General features: G+C 40.9%; 1 protein-coding gene across 4 annotated transcripts in view; it reads right to left on the bottom strand.

The window, feature by feature from the left end:
• nexmifb (neurite extension and migration factor b) overlaps positions 1-19,738 on the bottom strand; it is a 310,393-nt gene that overhangs the window by 34,148 nt on the left and 256,507 nt on the right. For all 4 annotated transcript variants that reach the window (XM_043705001.1, XM_043705002.1, XM_043705000.1 and 1 more), the window contains 2 exons: positions 6,782-6,906; positions 2,167-2,321 (listed from right to left, as the gene is read on the bottom strand). In XM_043705001.1, the coding sequence (XP_043560936.1) occupies positions 2,167-2,200 (34 nt within the window). In that variant the 5' untranslated portion in view covers positions 2,201-2,321; positions 6,782-6,906. The remainder of the gene's footprint in view (positions 1-2,166; positions 2,322-6,781; positions 6,907-19,738) is intronic.

Genomic DNA, 19,738 nt, shown 5'->3' with positions numbered 1-19,738 from the left:
CCTGCCTGACAGGTACATACTTATTAAGGAAACTTAATAGTTTCTCCTTGAACAAGCTCCACATATCAATTACGCCTTTGCCTTGAAGCCTACTTTTCCAAGCCATGCATCCTAGGTCGTGCCTCACTGCATCATAATTTCCCTGCCCCCAGCTATAACTCTTGCCCTGCGGTGCACACTTATCCCTCTCCATCACTAGAGTAAAAGTCACCGAATTGTGGTCACTGTCCCCAAAGTGCTCACCTACCTCCAATTCTAACACCTGGCCTGGTTCGTTACCCAGAACCAAATCCAGTATGGCCTCACCTCTAGTTGGCCTGTCTACATATTGTGTCAGGAAACCCTCCTGCACACATTGGACAAACACCGACCCATCTAACGAACTCGAGCTATAGCTTTCCCAGTCAATATCTGGAAAGTTAAAGTCCCCCATAACATCCACCCTATTACTTTCACTCTTCTCCTGAATCATCCTCGCAATCCTTTCTTCTACGTCTCTAGGACTATTAGGAGGCCTGTAGAAAACCCCTAACAGGGTGACCTCACCTTTCCTATTCCTAACCTCACAAGGGTCTAAAGTACCCTCAAAATCGCAAAAGCAAAGTTAGATTTCCAGGCATCAGGAGGGGAAGGTCAGCTAAAGGCAATGCGCAGTCAAATCGAAAAAAAGGGGATTTGAAATGAGGCTGGAAGATTTGCCTAGCTAAAGAAAAAGTATCCATGTCTCCAGTAGCAGTGGTGGACTCTCCCTCATTATGGGCATTTAAGCGGGCATTGGATAGGCATATGGAGGATAGTGGGCTAGTGTAGGTTAGGTGGGCTTGGATTGGCGCAACATCGAGGGCCGAAGGGCCTGTACTACGCTGTATTCTTCTATGTTCTAAGATTACAATCCACATGCACTCCACATTACAAGTTCCAAGGCTCAAAAAGGAAAAGATCAGAAATAAACCCTTAGGAACTAAGAATCGCCTTCTGAAGTAGAATCACATCGAACTTGAAACATTAACTTTGCTTTCTTCTCCTCAAATGCCCTCAGACCTGCTGAGTTTGTCCAACACTTTCGCTACCTGGAGACTTGAATGTCTACTTAAAGAACAGTGTAAATATATACCTAGGACGTGCATTTTCAGTTGTGCTGGAAGAAGAAAGGGGGATGCTCTGAATGTGATTTGAAATATATGTGGCCAAATTGTTCAGTCCATTGTGGTTTGTTTTAAAGTAAAGTCTTTAAATACAAACTATTGTCATTTCATTCTTTCAGCTATCAAATAGAAGTTTGAATTTCTTCTTAAAATTGATTGTTCTTTAAGGACACGGTGATAATAACATTTCCTAGGGGAAATATCAAAAATGAAACCCCTTAAGACTTTGTGAACATATAGATGGCATGTCACTCGAAGCAATCCAACACATTTTCTTTTAAATTCTCGGTGACAGCCACAGCCTGATTATTTTTAAAGTTTAAGGAGCAGAAGATTTTAAAACCTTCAAATCGTGACAATATGTACTTGTCCTATTTACATCGACTCCATTGATTTATGAATTCCATGCTGTAGGTTAATGGCCTTACAGCAGTCAAAATGTTGGTTGTATTGACTTCAAATGGACCTGATGAGATCGGGTCTCCTGTGTGAATTATTCCTCTCCCCATTTGCACTCCCATTAAAAACTGGATCTGTTGGAATCGAGATCCTGCCTGCTATTCCTAGAATCAGGAAGATGTCACAAATATACTATAACCAATACTCTCTACTTTAAGAAGGCGGTGACTAAACTATAAACTTGTCTCTGGACTTCCTAGAATTGTGAAAGGCATTTTTCTCTATGATGGCATTCAGAAAAATGATCACCAAAGCTATTTACAACAGTAAACAGAAAAGCTTTTCTGCCTCATGCTAGTTCCTAATGTCACACCTTGGAGTCTTTCTGCCCTTTTAGGAATCTTGCCCAAAAGTCTATCAGCAGGCAATCAAATGTTTGACAAAGTGATCTAAATTTTGCAGCTGCCTTCGATGTTTGGCTCAACCTACTAATCTCAAGTGAGGCCATTTGTAAGACTTTCATTGAAACGTACATCATGGAATCAGAAACATATGTCAAAGTTTTAGCACTTTTTAAAAAATCTGCAACAAGACTGAATAATTTATGAACTCATTGACATACCTGCTGTTTCCATGTTCTGTGCTTCGATAAACATGAAATATTGGCTGGGCTTAAATTCTCCCTGTAAAGATAGCCAAAGTATTGTGAGACCACATCACGCTGGTGCACAGGCACTGTTTATATCACTGTCACCAACAGGTTTCAGAAAAGTTCTCCTGCAAAAACAAAATCAAAGCATTATTTGGCCAAAGAAACAATAAAAGAATAATGTGTTAACATTCCAGTCATTCATTTTTCTGATGTTTTGTCTTTTATCAAATGTATAAAAGAGAAATCAATGTCTGTTCAAAGGATTGTAGGATTAGCCCTTAATTCACAGGCACTTGGGGGAGGAATCAAAGCTATTACAATGGTTTCTGCTCCCTGAGAAGATAATTTAGATTGTGCAATGGATCCCCAATTCGAACAGGCTATGCCATTGCATGATTTTGGTTTCGCACTTGTACTCACCGCAACCTTGGAAGGAGAACCCAAAAAAAAAATTGCATGCAGTCATCCCTAATGTCGGGATAATTTAGCCAAATAGGATTAGTCTTGTGAAGATGACGGGAAGAGGTGAGATGATTCAAAGCACTCGCCTGCCTGAGAGTATCACAGCTTGCTTTACTATGCTCAGATTTAATGGCCTTTTACAATCATTCAAACCAATATTCTTTTCAACCATTGCTGAAATGATTGACTGAATTCCTGGCTGAGTGGCAGCTACCACCCAAAGGCTTCTTGCAGATTCAGTGACTGTAAGTTCTAAAGCAGCCTTGTCTTTTGCTAAGGAGCATAACATTTTACTCAGGGGTGGAATGTTATCACACCTATGAAAGGATGAATGCAACTTGGTGACAGCTATTCATTATCTCTAAACCAAAAAGGTTTTAACTTTTCTTGTTCTTTCAGGTCAGGGAGATAGGAATAGCTCAGTTCTAACATTTTTACAGTTTCTAATAACCTAAGCAAGACAAAGACTGTTACACTCAATCAACTATTGCCAATAGATTTCTGATGTTGTAGGAAGAAAGCAGTGATCAACAAATTAATTTTCAATATAATAATTAACAGGTACAAGGTCACTTACAATGTCCTGGATCTCAATAAATTTAAACAATAAACTAAATTGTAGGCATCACGGTGGCTCAGTGATTAGCACTGCTAACCTCACAGCGCCAGGGACTCAGGTTCAATTCCCGTCTCAGGCAACTGTCTGTGTGGAGCACATTCTCTCCATGTCTGCGTGGGTTTCCTCCGGGTGCTCTGGTTTCCTCCCACATTCCAAAGATGTGCAGGCCAGGGGAACTGGCCATGCTAAACTGCCCATAGTGTTAGGTGCATTAGTCAGGGGTAAATATAGGGTAGGGGATGGGCCTGTTTCTACACTGTAGGGATTCTAATCTAATCTAAATTCTGTGACAGCTTCCATCAAGCACATTTCAGTCCATACCTAGGTGAAATCTCTCTAATTCCATGGTTCCTGATTGACAAATCTACCCAGAATTTTAGAACTTGAGATGTGACTCATAAAAAAAGATTTACTGCTTCATCCACGAGGGTAAAAAAAACAAACTTTACTCAGCCGTTCTCCAGTTGCACAGCAATCAGTGTTTTGCTTGTCACTTCAAAGGATAAAATGAGAGGAGTAATCAAAAGATGTGAAACTTCAGCAAACTTCTCTTTTTTCAGTTTTTTTGTGAAAATAAAGCCAGCATTTGCTGATACTAGGGACTGAACATCTCATGGAGGAAGAATTTTTTTTTTGTGTACGAATAAAATTGGCATAGGGTTGCCTGCAACGTAATCACTTAGAGTTAGAGTTAGAAAATTGAGAAACCAACATGAAGGGTCAGGGTCACTAAGGGAAAGCCACCATTAAGGTTGCGATAGAGATGAAATAAACTGGGAAGTAATATAGGCAGCACTTAGCTTGGATGCTGTATTTTGAACACTGATAGGTGCTGTTGCATGAATGAATTGTAATCAACTAAATGGGCTGTTTCTTCTATAATTATGTGGTGAACCTGTACAAGCTTGAAGGGTTGGAGGAGGGAGAAAAATTAAGAGGGTAAAAGGATTTAAGAAATAAACTAGAGTAGACATCTCTGAAATGACTGAAATAACTGCAGACGCTGGAAATCAGAAACAAAAATCAGAACTGAGGAAGGGTCACTGGACCCAAAAAGTTAACATTGATTTCTCTCCACCTGCTGAGTTTTTCTGTTTTTATCTCAGAAATGATGCTGGAAAAGTGAAGGGAGGTATTTGTACTTGAGAAAAGCAGATAACAATGAAGTTCAGAAGAGCATTGAACATTGCAGTACTAGTGAAATAAAGAGAATCAAGGAAAGTTACAGTATGTAGCTTGGAAGTATTAACTGACAGCACATGGGCACAGGAGTTAACGTGTTTAGTCTAACTCTACAAACATGTTAGGTGACCCTGACCCTAGATATGGGATGGGCTTTATGGATATTTAATTGATGGAAAATTAAGCGATTTACTTCAGACTAATTAGGTTCTACATATTTCTTAAAATTTAGCCATGCACATGGGCATCTCTGGCAGAGTTCAAATCACTTCGGACAGCCAAAGAATTTTCTCCAAAATTCCCAAAATGCCCAGGAAAATTCAATGACAGAGGTGAGCAGTGGGAAAAGAGTCACTTTAAAATGCTCTTGCTATATGTTTACCCAATGGAAATGCATTGCTTATAATCTTAACAGTCTACAAAAGATGCGTTTAGGGTGCTTAGGTTGATGGTTTTTTTTGTGTGTGTGTAGAAGTGTGTGTCAGTTATTTTGAGAAAAATAACTTTTCAGCTAACTTATGCCTGATGCCCTGTGCCAACTTAAGCAGTAAGAAATAAATAGCTTCCTTGTGTGGTGGGGGTTTTTTAACGGAGGGTGATAATTGAGGTTATTGTTGAATTCTTCTAATTTGTGAGATTTTAAATTCCGTGCATATCAACATAAATACCAAAGATGTTGTTATTGCATGACTATATCACCAAAGAATTGAGTTAATGAGAATGGAAAAAGAGTCTCTGAAAAGCAAAAATGTAGGCTGAGAAAATCTCAAAAATAGCCCACAAAAGATAAGTTTACCCTGATTACTGGCAAGGTCAGCATTTAGCACCCAACTCTAATCAGCCTTGAGAAGATGGTGGTGAGCTGCCTTCTTGTTCCTTTGCCGTCAATGTGATGTTGGTTTGACCTATTGACAGCAAAGAAGTAACAACATATTTTCCAGTTAGGGTGCTGTGTGACTTAGATGGGAATTAGGAGGGAGCATGTTCCTGGAAACAAGATAGTTCTGGCTCTGCTGAGCAAGCTCAAACTGAACAGAAGGTTTTCAAAATGTGACAAACAGATGGTCAGATTGGCGGCATAAAACACAGAAGATCAGCACTGACAGCCATGATTTTGGATAATAATATCGCTCCCTGAAATTAATTTGCACTCCGTTAGATTTGATTCAGAAAAAAAACGACTGTCTCAAAAAACTAGTACTTTAAACAGTTTTGCAGTTGGTGATGCCCCCACGTGCCATCGCCTTCATTGTTGTAGGTAGTAGAAGTCACGGGTTTGGAAGAAGACTTCTCCAGTTATGGCAGTGTATATTGTGGATGGTATGCACTGCAGCCTCAATGCATTGGTGGTGGAAGAGGTGAATGTTAAATCGATGGGGTGTCAATTGAAGGGGTAGCTTTGTCCGGCCTGCTTTCATGCTTCTTGAATATTGTTGGACTGGACTCATTCATCAGGTTTGCAGGAATTTCTTCACACTCCTGGATTTTACCTGTCATCCAATTAGGTTTCTGGTTAATGGTGGATGCACTAAGTTAGTACTCTATGTCGCATTTGGAATGAAGACAGAAAAGGGACAGAGAGTGGGTGAGGTGATAGATGTTATCCCCAAATTAACATGCGCTCCTGGGAATCCAAATCAACATTGGTGTAAAACCTAAAAGCAGGTGAGGGGATAGGTGCCTGCAGTAAAATATTGTACTGTACGGTCAACTTGTATTGAGTCAATCTAACACATTGAATTAGAATCCTGAAAGGGAAAGCTATAAACTCCATTCTTTCTTGGATTTCTCCCTGATTTAGTTCTTTGTTGACACTAAGTAGAATCTTTGATCCCTTTTCTATCAATATAAGAGACCAGACTGTGGCTAACTGATTGAAGATCAGTCAAGATAACAGAACAGGATTGGTGCCTAATCAATCCGAGAACAACGTAAACTACAATCATGGAGTTTGACCGAGCAACATCTCAACTCCAAAGATTTTAATTTTTATTATCATAAAAATAATTTGATGTCAGTGCTTTTTTGAAAACCTACAATTCATACCTGATAGGTATCCTATTACCCCAACTTAAAAAAAAGTATTATTTCAAGTTCTTACAGGACAAGCACCTACACATTCTAATCTGTGAAACAAGCAATTTTCCTCCAGTTTATGTCCACTTAAGCTAAGTTTGGCATATTGTTTTGTAGTTTCAGCTCTTGTAAAGGTATGAAACATAATGCCTTTTAAATACATTTTTCCATAAACCGTTGAAAATGTAAATTCTCATGTTAAACCATCATTGAATAATTATTTTATAGTTTTTATTAATTCCTTACCATGTAGATTGACCCTCTTAAGCTCTGCCATGCTGTAGTTCTGTCCATTCAAGACCTCTTTTCTTATTCATCCATCAATTTTCCCTGTTATTCTTTATTTCAAGAATCATTTGTTTCCAGCCACTCTGTAAATACATTGAATACAGTCCATTTAAACTGTTCAACAGCTACACAACTGTAACTGCAGTCAAAATAAAGCTCATCCAGCAATTTACTGTGTTGAACAATACAAGCCCATCTATTGTCTTCACATTTTACCATTAGTTTGCTTGATACAATAGTCTCATGGATTGCAGGGGGTGTTTTTGTGAGTGATGTTTTTACATATACATGGCGGATAGTGGGGGGGCACAAGGTTAATGTCTCCATTATTCTACAAAACAATGCTGGTGTAATTACTATCATTCCATCTCTAACAGACATGAACCAATTCAGAATGCACAGATCTCTGAAATGAATGGAATTATTAAAATCATTGCTGCTACCGTTTGGAAGATATCACTGTGTCACCGGCAGCTCAATCACTGTAATCACAGAATGGACGTTTTTTTAAAAAATGATTAGTATTTTTCAATTTGCCTGATTTCACATTCTTCTGAAAGCAAGAGTTTTACCTGACAATGCATTCAATTCATCATCATGAAGACCTTTAGCCCACTTCTTCCTTACCTTTCTACATGTGGAAATGCAATGAGGATAATCTACAGAATTTGTAAATTTGCTGAGGTTTTTTTTACACAGATTGCCAGACACCATAATTTGACCAAGTACTGTAGTTATTGTTCACAACTGGTCTTAAATATCACTGTCTTGTATGTGAGGCATTTCAGCGAAGGTCATTCAGATTCCACATTCAAGGATTTTAAAATAAAAGGAAAACAAAAACTTGCATGCTTATAGCACCTTTTGCGACCTCAAAATGAATCAATACTTTACAAAATAGTTTTTTTTAAAAGGAAGTAGTCGCTATTGGAACATAGGTAATGTAACAGCCAATAGGCACACAATGAGCTCCTACAAACAACACTACAATTACCACCAAAGAACATAGGACTGTACAGCACAGGAATGGGCCCTTCAGCCCACAATGCTGTGCTGCACATAATGCCAAATTTAACTAATCCCTTCTGCCTGCCCCTGATCCATATCCCTCCACACCTTGCATATTCAAGTACCTATCTAAAAGTCTCTTAAATGCCCCTAAAGTATCTGCTCCACCATCACTACTGACAGCGCTTTCCAGAGGTCTCCCGTTCTCTGTGTAATAAACTTGCTCCTCGCATCTCCTTTGAACTTTACCCCCCTCACCTTAAATGCATGCCCCCTAGTACTAGACATTTCAACTCTGGGAAAAGGACTCTGACCGTCAACCCTATCTATGCATCTCAAAATTTTACAGACTTCTATCAAGGCTCCCCTCAGCATCCGCTACTCCAGAGTAAACAACCTGAGTTTTTATAGCTTTTCCTTATAGCTCATGCCCTCTAATCCAGGCAGTATCCTGGTAAACCTCTTCTGCATCCTGTCCAAACCCTCCACACCCTTCCTGTAATGTGGCCACCAGAACTGAATGCAATACTCTAAGTGTGGCCTAACCAAAGACTTATAAAGGTGCACATGACATTCTGACTCTTCTACTCAGTTCCATGACTAATAAAGGCAAGCATGCCATACCCCTTCTTTATCACCCTATCTACTTGCATGGCTACTTTCAGGGAGCTATGGACTTGAACCCCAAGATCTCTCTGTACACCGATGCTGTTCAGGGTCCTGCCATTAACTGTATACTTTTCCTTAACATTTAATCTCTCAAAGTGCAGCACCTCACACTTACACAGATTAAACTCCATCTGCCGTTTCTCCACCCATATCTGCAACTGGTCTATATCCCGCTGCATCCTTTCACAACCTTCAAAACTATCCATAACTCCATCGATCTTTGTATCATCTGCAAACTTACTAAGTCACCCAGCTACATTTTTATCCAAGTCATTTATATATATCACAAACAGCAGAGGTTCCAGTACAGCTCCCTGCAGAACACAACTAGTCATGGACCTCCAGCCTGCAAAACACTCTTTCACCATGACCCTCTGACTTCTATGAACAAGACTAATTTTGACACTGGAATAAATATTGTCAAAGGTACTGGGGATAACTTCCTGATCTTCTATGATACAATCTTTGATAGTTCACCTGAGAGAGCAGACAGGGCCTTGGCATAACTTCTGAACTGAAAAATGGCACCTCTGATAGTGCTGCACTATTAATATACTGAAGTGTCAGCCAACATCCTTGCACTCAAATCTCAGGTGTAGGACTTGAATGCACGTCTTACTGATTCAGAGGAGAGATTCCATTCATAGTGTGGAAGCAGGCCATTTGTCCAGTGGAACCAACCTCAACCCTCCGAAAAGCATTCCATTCAGATCCACTGCACCGGCCACACCCCTCCCATTCCTCCCCCTTCCCTATAACCCTGCATTTCCCATGGATAACCTACCTAGCCTACACATCTCTTGATGATTTAGCATGGCCAAACCCACCTCACCTGCACATCTTTAGACTGTGGGAGGAAACTGGAGCACCTGGAGGAAACCGACAGGAAGAACGTACAAACTCCACACAGACACCAAAAAGTGAATTGAACCCAGGTCCCTGGCGCTGTGAAGCAGCAGCACTAACCACCAAGCCACTGTGCCACCACAGTTGACACAGAAACTTTATAGAATTAAGGGCACATGAGATAGCTTTGGCAAACAGGGTAAAAAAAAAATCTGAAGGGATTCTACAAATACATGAAGGACAAAAGGGTAACTAGGAAGAGGTTAGGGCCCCTTATAGATCAGCAAGGCAGGCTATGTGTGGAGTTGCAGGAGATGGGGGAGATACCAAACATGCATTTTGTTTACTGTGAAGAAGAAAATAGAAGTTATAGAATGTGGGGAAATACACAATGACATGCTGAAAAATGTTCATAATACAATGGAGGAGGCGCTGGATATCTTCAAGATGGATAAATCCCCAGGACCTGATCAGGTGTACCCTAGAACTCTGTGGGAAGCTAGGGAAGTGATTGCTGGGCTCCATGCTGAGATATCTGTATCATTGATAGACACAGATGAGATGCCAGAAGATTGGAGGTTGGCTAATGTGGTGCTACTATTTAAGAAAGATGGTAAGGAGAGGTCAGGGAACTATAGACTGGTAAGCCTGAGATTGGTGGTGCTTAAGTTGTTGAATGGAATCCTGAAGTACAGGATTTACATGTATTTCGAAAGGCGAGGACTGATTAGGGATGGTCAACATGGCTTTGTGCATGAAAACTCATGTCTCACCAACTTGATTGAGTTTTTTGAAGAAGTAACAAGCAGGATTGATGAGGACAGAGCGGTAGATGTGATCTATATGGACTTCAGTAAGGTGTTTGACAAGTTCCTCGTGGTAGACTGGTTAACAAGGTTAGATGACAGGGAATAGAAGGAGAACTAACTATTTGGATCAGAACTGGCTCAAAGGTAAAAGACAGAGGGTGGTGGCGGAAGGTTGTTTTTCAAACTGGAGACCTGTGACCAGTGATATGCCACAAGGATTGGTGCTGGGTCCACTGATTGTCATCATTTACATAAATGATTTGGATGTGAACATAGGATGTATAGTTAGTAAGTTTGTAGATGACACCAAAATTGGAGGTGTAATAGACAGAGAAGAAGGTTACCTCAGATTACAACAGGATCTTGATCTGATGGGCCAATGGGCAGAGGAGTGGCAAATGGAGTTTAATTTAGATAAAGGCAAAGTGCTGCATTTTGGAAAGGCAAATCAGGGCAGGACTTATACACTTAATGGCAAGGTCCTGGGGAGTGTTGCTGAACAAAGAGACCTTGGAGTGCAGGTTCATAATTCCTTGAAAGTAGAGTCGCAGGTAGATTAGATAGTGAAGAAGGCGTTTGGCATACTTTCCTTTATTGATCAGTGCATTGTGTATAGGAGTTGGGAGGTCATGCTGTGATTATACAGGACATTGGTTAGGCCACTTTTGGAATATGGTGTGAAATATTGATCTCTCTGCTGCAGGAAAGATATTGTGACATTTGAAAGGGTTCAGAAAAGAGTTACAAGATGTTGCCAGGATTGGAGGGTTTCAGCTATAGAGAGAAGCTGAATAGACTAAGGCTACTTTCCTTGCAGCGTCAAAGGCTGAGGAGTGACCTTGTAGAGGTTGATAAAATCATGAGGGGATGGAAAGGGTAAATAGACAAGGTCTTTTCCCCGGGGTGATGGATTCCAAAACTACAGGGCATAGATTTAAGGTTAGAGGGGAAAGATTTAAAAGGGACCTAAGGGGCAACCTTTTCATGCAGAGGATGGTGCATGTATGAAATGAGCTGCCAGAGGAAGTGGTGGAGGCTGGTATAATTATCACATTTAAAAGGCATCTGGTTGGGTATATGAATAGCAAGGGTTCAGAGGAATATGGGCCAAATTCTGGCAAATGGGACTAGATTAATTTAGGATATCTGGTCAGCATGGACGAGATGGACCAAATGGTCTGTTTCCATGCTGTATATCTCTTAAAGCAAGAACCTATGTTGATCTTCAACTTCCTTGAATACATTTTGCTGTCCTATCTAAGACCAACCATCTCCATTTCAACTTTGCAACTTTTACCTGGATGATATAGCTTCATGCTGCACATTGTCTACCTATTTACACAAGTAAAGTTTGAAAGAAGCCAAAACACTGTTCTCAGCAGTGCAGTTGGACTAACCGAAGGGTTAAATTTCACCTGAAATCTGACCATCTGCTTCAGTGACTAAACTTGGTATTCACAATATTCTTCCTAGATGTAGATTAAATAGACTTGTTTCAGATTCCAATTATCAGCCTTACTGTTAGTTACACGCTTTGCTCTCTCAAACATAGGCTGATAGTGACCTGGGGGTAAGTTCAGTCTTCATCCACCTCACATTACATGGTACCACACATCCATTGTACACAATGTGGGATTAGATGCACATCTGCCCACTGGCACAAACAATGTGAGACACTGACATAACCAGTTTCGTCCAGCACCTGCCAGGTTACATTAATGCACCAAAGCTACTTCCCAGCAACTAAATATACTGTTTATGAAATTTAGCCTTTTCTCTCTTTGTATGGATATGATCCCTCTTTTGTCTGACAGTTAAGTCAGCTAGAATTCTCTTTCTGCATCACTGATTACCCATGGCCAAGCGACTCAATGCAAGGCCTTCTTATTGATCTTCAACTTGGGTTAGGGTACAAGGAGATTTGCCTTTAAATCCCTGGTGAAATCCATTGAACAGGTGTTTAATGTGTCCAAAATTGGGAACAACAGTTGGTGTAGGACAGAAATCTGCTACACAGCTTTCAAAACTGGTGCTCTCAAAAGCTTTGAAAATTCCAGGGCTGTCTTCCAGAAATGATGATTAGGTCCAAATTAGGAGTCTGTGTGATTTGGAGAATTTGAAGGAGACATGAAGATTATGCTCTCCCTGTAACAATGCTATTCATACCCTTCTTGATGTTTGAAACCAATGAACAGGATTCTAGCTGGCAAACTAAGCATGGCAAGTTTTTAGATTAGATTAGATTAGATTAAATTCCCTACAGTGTGGAAATAGGCCCTTCAGCCCAACAAGTCCACACCGACTCTCCAAAGAGGAACCCACCCTACCCATAGTGACTAATGCCCATAGTGTTGTGCATTAGTCATTCCCCTCTGACTAATGCACAACACTATGGGCAATTTAGCATGGCCAATCTACCTAATTTGCACATCTTTGGACTGTGGGAGGAAACCGGATCACCCAGAGGAAACCCATGCAGACACGGGGAGAATGTGACAGACAGACGCCCGAGGCTGGAATCCAACCTGGGTCTCTGGTGCTGTGAGGCAGCAGTGCTAACCACTGAGCCACCGAGTTGCTTACAACATCTTCTAGATTAATCAACAGTATGTGCTGGTGATGGAGAAGGTGGAGAGAATCCAGTAGGAGGGTTGACTGAATCATTACAGCACAGGAAGAAGCCATTTGGCCTGTCACATCAGTACCAGTTCTCTGAAGGAGTATTTTACCTTGTGCCTTCTTGCTGCATATTTCTCCTTAATTGAACCTCCTCCCCATCACATTCTCAGGCACAGTAATTCAGATCTCCAGCACTCTCTGTGTAAAATAAAAGTTTCTCATGTCTTCTTATCTTAACATAGGAATAGGCCATTCAGATCCTTGAACCAGTTCCACTATTCAATGAGATCATGGCTGACCTGGAGCTTAAATACATAAATCTGCCTTTGGCCCATATCACTTAATACTTTTATTGAACAAAAAATGTTTATCTCAGATTTAAAATTAATAATTGATCCTCTATCCACCACTATTTGTAGAAGAGACTTCTAATCCTCCACCAGCCTGTGTTTGTAGAAATGCTTCCCAACATTTCTCCTGAATGGTCTGGCCCTGGTTCTCAGACTATGCCCCCTAGCCCGAGAATCCCCAAACAGTGAAAATTATTTATCTTTATCTACCATGTCTTCTCCTGTTAATAGCTTGAAGACTTCAATCAGATTGTCCTTCAATTTCTAAATTTTGGAGAAAACAGGTCTAATTTATATAATTTCTTCTTATAACTTAGCCCCTGAAATCTAGATTTCATTCTTGCATACCTACATTACACTCTTTCTAAGGCCAATATATCCTTTCCAAGATATGGTACCCAGATCAGCTCATAGTACTCCATTAGTTTTGACCAGGGTTTTGCATAACTTCTGAATCGTTATACTTCAGTCCTCTAGGTATAAAAGGCTAGCATTCCATTCACTTTTTTGATTATTTGCTGCATGTGTTTCTGACATTTTAAAGATCAATGCACCTGAACTTCTGACCAGGGCCGGAAATCATCTTCCAATCCAGATCAGACAAAAGAAAAGATATTTCCATTTAGAGGAGTTCTCTATCCTGACCAGGAGTCTTCCCAACTGAATCCCAACTGCCGGTGGCAAAATGGATTGGTTTTGAAAGCCACATCTTTTATCCTGAAAGATCCTGAAATCACTTCCAAAGCAACTGAGAGAAAAATATGCGTGAGTGAGAGGGTCAAGCGAAGGTTGGATGAAAAGGTATACGTGGTAGGTGGGTGAGGGGTAAAACAACACATGGATAAAGGGGTAATGTGCCAGATGATGAGGGGTTGGGGTAGCAGGTTGGTGAGGACTTGATGTACTGGGTATATCGCAGGCTACCTTTTCTGTAATTTTATTTCCTGTTGTGCACAGCAGGGTCTTCTGGCATGGCGGCTCAGTGGTTAGTGCTGCTGCCTCACAGCACCAGGGACCTGGGTTCCATTCCACCCTTGGGCAACTGTCTGTGTAGAGTTTGCACATTTTCCCCATGTCTGAATGGGTTTCCTCTGGGTTCTCTGGTTTCCTCCCACAGTCCAAAGATGTGCAGGTCAAGTGGATTGGCCATGCTAAATTGGACCATATGGCCCAGGGATGTGTAGGCTAGATGGCCTGGCCTTGGGAAGTGCAGGGTAACAGGGATAGGATAGGGTAATGCAGTGGTCTGGATGGGATGCTCATTGGGGGTTGGTGTAGATGCGATGGGCCAAGAGGCCTGCTTCACCACTGTAGGAAGTCAATGCATGGGACCTTCGAGTGGGCCATAATTTTGAGGGAGCGGTGATTGCAGGTAGATGGAGATGTAGGTGGAGAGGTGTGGAGGTAGGCTTGCCACATGGTGAGAGGTAAGTGGCTGAGTGCATGGGGTATGTGGATGGGTGGGATATTGGCTCAGATCAGATTGGGATTAGCTCAACAGGGAGTCAGAGGAGGTCAAATCAGAGGGATAGTGAATGTTGGGTAGGCAGTCAGGGGTCTGGGGAGGCTAGGACTGGTAGGGGTGCATGATGGTGGTGAGTGGCGAGTTGGGGTTGTCAGTTTAATAAGTACCCAGGAGTGATAGCAAATTTTAATTCCTCTAAATTTTTCTGGGTAATTATTAAGATAAGTGAGTTGAAACCCTCCAAAATCTCCAACTAATTCAGAGCTGAGGCCTTCCTTGTAAGACTTCATACTCTTGGTAAGCGTGTGTTGGAAGCTTCAACATCATGGGTAATTCCTGAAACAGTTAGCTGTGTTGGGAGTTCAACACACAATTCTTGTCTATACTGCTGCAGCGACCATCTTCCCATTGGAAGATCTGGACTAAACCTTTTTTTCCCTATCTGCTCTCTCCAGAACCTCCAAAACTTTAGATATTTCTATCAAATGTCTTCTTGACCTTTACTTCTTCCAAGTTTAAAATCCCAATTTCATCAGTCTATGTAAATCACTGAAGTTCTTCATCCACAGAATGATTCTTATGAATCTTTCCTACCTCCTCTCCCGTGACTTCAAATCTTTCTTAAAGCGCAGTGCAGAGAACTGGGCAGAACACTCCAGTGAGGCTGAACTTATACTTTACATGCGTTTAACATAAATACTTTTTCTTGTACTCCCAACTCTTATTAATAAAGCCTAAGATGCTGTATGCTTTATTAGCTTCTCTCTCAAGCTGTCTCACCACCTTCAATGACTTATGCACGTGTAATCTAGGTCCCTCTCTACCTGCAACCCCCTTAGAACTGTATCCCTTGTTTCATGCTGTCTCTGTGCTCTTCTCACCAAAATGTATCACTTCATACGTCTTTGCATTGAATTTTATCATCTGCCACTTCATCCATTCCAGCAACTTTTGAAGTTCTACATTGTCCTTCTCATAGTTCACAATGTTCCAAGTTTTGTATCTGTCTGAAATTTTGAAATTGAGCCCTGTACCATGGGGAAGCAATCTGTATTGAATGGTATCATGGCTCTTTTGTTTCGTTGTTCCGTGTTTGGCACTATAAAGTACAAGCCTGCCAGTCTGTGTTGTTTCCATTACAAAGATTTTGTTTTTTCAAAATCTTCCAATCTACAACCAACATTGGGAAATATGTGGTCATGTTGGACCACTCAAGATCACTCGTCTGCTCATGTCATGGCATTAAGTAACTTTGAAACTTTCCTTTTCACATGCAAAGTGGAATGACCAATGTTCAGCCTCTGTTTCCAAATCAACCTCAAAGGAATGTGGATGCTGGGAGAGAAGCCCAAGGTGGCTCAGTGTCCCAAAACTCTGAGAGAACTCAAATATGCTGCAGCTTTATAATGCATACTTGGCAAAATGCAGTGACTTTGGAAATTAACTACTCTCAGTATAATATCTGCTTTAAAGGCTCATCATTAATAATTTCAGAAAAAGCAAAAGAGTGACAGTTTGCCCCTCCCATTGCTTAAACTGTGAAGGGTACATGTGGGTGTACAATGGCACAGAACTCAAGATAAGCTACTTGACAGAAAGATTGGTAGGACTCATGCATCAGTCCAACAGCCTAATCCTTCAATTCGATGCTAATGTAAATTCACAAGCATATTACACGACTTAATTGCAGTACGTGAGGAATACTGAAGATATAAAGCACATAGTGTTCAAGGGCCATGATGTTGAATAGTTTTATCATACTGTAGTGCTATGAGTATCTTAGCATTAGGATGACACAAATGAGGTGCTCTAATCATTATGTGAACCTATTATAAAGTCAAGAGGTTACTGCAATTTAAAACATCTAATTATTTTCATACAGATACAGAAATTGCTGGAAACATGAGCAAATTGATTAGCAACTGGACGAAAATGGTAGGTTAGCAATATTGACAGGAAGTCTATTAAAATCAGTAACATACTTGTGTGTCCCAGCCAAAATATTAAGCCATGCATTTCATTCACGCGCTGACTGACCAACCAACAGTTCTGTTTTAGTGCGATTTATTTTTTTAATTTCATGTTTCCTAATGTCACCTCTCCCTTATAAAGTAGGCAGCTAGATTGGCAACCTATACACTCACATAAACACACAATCCTTCCACTATCGATATACTGTAGCTGCATCTATAGGATACACTATAACAAATCACAAAGATTCCTTTGGCATATCTCCCAAACTTGCAGCCTCCTACAGCCTGATGGATGAGGATAGCAGATACATGGTAACCATCAGCGCCAAGCTTCTCTCCAAATGACCAACTAGGCTAGCCTATCCATCATTGTTGCTGGGTCAAAACCCCTCCTAGTGGCATTGTGGAAGATCCTTCAAGACCTGGACTGTAGTGCTTCAAGAAGGTCTTGAGAATGAGTTTTTAAAATATAGAAAGTGCAAGCCTCAAATCTTTATGACAAATTGTCCAAGGCCGTTTGCCATCAGTGGGGTGGTAGATCCAATCTGCACAAATTGAAACTATTGCCTGTGACTTTTCAATATCACCTACTGATGGTGAAAGCCCACAGACTCATAGGGGTCCTCAGAATTTTATCTCATGTGTACAAGAATAGCATAAACTTTACTTTGTCAATTAGATCTGGAGTTGTGTAAGTCCAAATGGCTGACTGACTTTGCACAGTAAGTAGCAGAGTTATCCAATGTTAGGCTATGCCAATTCGCAACTTTCCTGTTTTAAAAGGTTAATATAATGTTAGACTATATCTCGTTGAAACACATGTATGTATATATAGTACAATATATTTACCAGGTTGAATATAAAGGGATAGAAATTATGCTGCAATTGTAACAAGTTCCAGTATGAACAGATCTGGGTTATTGTGTTCCTTCTGAGGGCTGTCATCAGGGAGGATGGATATTTTGTAATCAAATGTGTTGTGACACACCAATGGAGGATGTGGGACTTGAACCTGGGACTTCTGGCTCAGAGGTAGGGGCATCACCACTGTGCTACAAAAGCTCCCTCCCACCTCAGGTCAGATATACATGTCATTAAGGGATTTCTAATGCAGATTTACTAGAATAATATTCAGGTTAAAAGGGTTAAATTATGTGAACAGATTGTAAATGCTAGTCTTGTATTCCCTTGAGCTTACTCAATTCACAGCTGAATCTTCTAAAGTGTTTAAGATAATTAGAGGAATTGAAAGGGCAGAAATATAGACATTATTTCCTCTTGTGGAGGTGTCAGAACAGGGGGGATACAATCTTAAATTAAGAGCAAGGCTATATAGGAGTGAAGTCAGGAAATACTTCTACACCAAGTATATTGCAAATCTTGAACTCTCTCCCTAGAAAAACTAAAATAGAATCTGCAGGCAGGTAGGGTCAATTGAAATTTCAAAAACTGGACTTAAATTTTTGTTCGGTCAAGATATTAGGTTATCTAGAAACAAGACTTGCAAACGGACTTGGAATGCAGATCAGCCATAACTGAACTAAGCAGCAGAAGAGAGGTTGGAATGGTCGGTCTCAGCTACTCTTCTCTTTCTGCTGTATTGATCTCTCCTCGGGTCCCTCCTCACCTACAAGAGATTAGAGACATCATCTGAAAACGCAACTTCAGCTTTCATATGTACACTTGATGATGTGATCCTCTACATGACCTTGCCCTCTCTCAACTCCTCCTCTGTTGCTAAATCATTGGATTGCTTGACCACCTCCAATATAAGAGGAGTATAAACTTCCTCCAACTAGATAATGGGAAGGCTGAAGGCATTGTGTTTGGTCTCTCCTCATAACACAGCTCCTAGCCACAGATTCCATCCTTCTCCCTGACAAAAGTCTAGATTACATTAGTCTGCTCTTTGCATCACATTTGACCCTGAGGCAAGCTTTCAATAATATATTCATGTCATTGCAAAGACTACCTGTTCCCATCTCCATTGGATTAAACAACTTTGCATTTGTTTTAGTTCACCTGTTTCAGAAACCCTATTTCATGCATCCCCTACCTCTAAACTCAAGTATTCCAATGTACTCCTGAATGGTCTCCCACATTCTATTCCTCTTGACTCTGAAGTCATCTAAACTCTTTAATATGGACTTAGGTAAGGTGTTCGGCAAGGTTAGATCTCATGAAATGCAAGGAGAACTAGCCATTTGGATACCGAAATGGCTCAAAGGCAGAACACAGAGGGTGGTGGTGGAGGTCTGTTTTTCACTGGAGGCCTGCGACCAATGGAATGCCACAAGGATTGGTGCTGGGCCCACTACTTTTCATCATTTATATAAGTGATTTGGATGTGTGCATAAGAGGTATAATTAGTAAATTTGCAGACGACACCAAAATTGGAGGTGTAGTGGACAGCAAGTGAGGTTACCTCAGAGTCCAATGGGATCTTGATCAGATGGGCCACTGGGCTTAGGAGTGGCAGATGGAGTTTAATTTGGATAAATGCGATGTGCTGCATTTTGAGATAGCAAATCTTAGCAGGACTTATACACTTAATGGTAAGGTCCACGGGAATGTTGCTGAACAAAGAAACCTTGGATTGCAGGTTCATGGCTCCTTGAAAGTAGGATCGCAGGTAGATAGGATAGTGGAGAGGCATTTGGTATTCTTTCCTTTATTGGTCAGAGTATTGAGTAAGGAGTTGGGAGATCATGCTGTGACCGTACAGGCTAGGCCACTTTTGGAAGATTGCATGCAAGTTTGGTCTCCTTCCTAAAGGAAGGATGTTGTGAAACTTGAAATGGTTCAGAAAAGATTTACAAGGATGTTGCCAGGGTTGGCGGAATTGAGCTATAGAGAGTTGAATAGGCTGGGGCTGTTTTCCCTGGAGCATCGGAGACTGAGGTGTGGCCTTACAGAGGTTTATAAAATCATAAGGGACATGGATAGGGTAAATAGGCAAAGTCTTTTCCCTGGGGTGGGGGAGTCCAGAACTAGAGGGCATAGTTTTAGGGTGAGAGGGGAAAGATATAAAAGAGACCTACGGGGCAACATTTTCACACACAGGGTGGTAGGTGTATGGAATGAGCTGCCAGAGGAAGTGGTGGAGGCTGGTACAACTGCAACATTTAAAAGGCATCAGGATGAGTATCTGAATAGGAAGGGCTTGGAGGGATATG

Source organism: Chiloscyllium plagiosum, chromosome 15, assembly GCF_004010195.1.
Source record: "Chiloscyllium plagiosum isolate BGI_BamShark_2017 chromosome 15, ASM401019v2, whole genome shotgun sequence".
In the NCBI taxonomy this organism is placed as follows: Eukaryota; Metazoa; Chordata; class Chondrichthyes; order Orectolobiformes; family Hemiscylliidae; genus Chiloscyllium; species Chiloscyllium plagiosum.
This window is presented reverse-complemented; position numbering and strand designations above follow the sequence as displayed.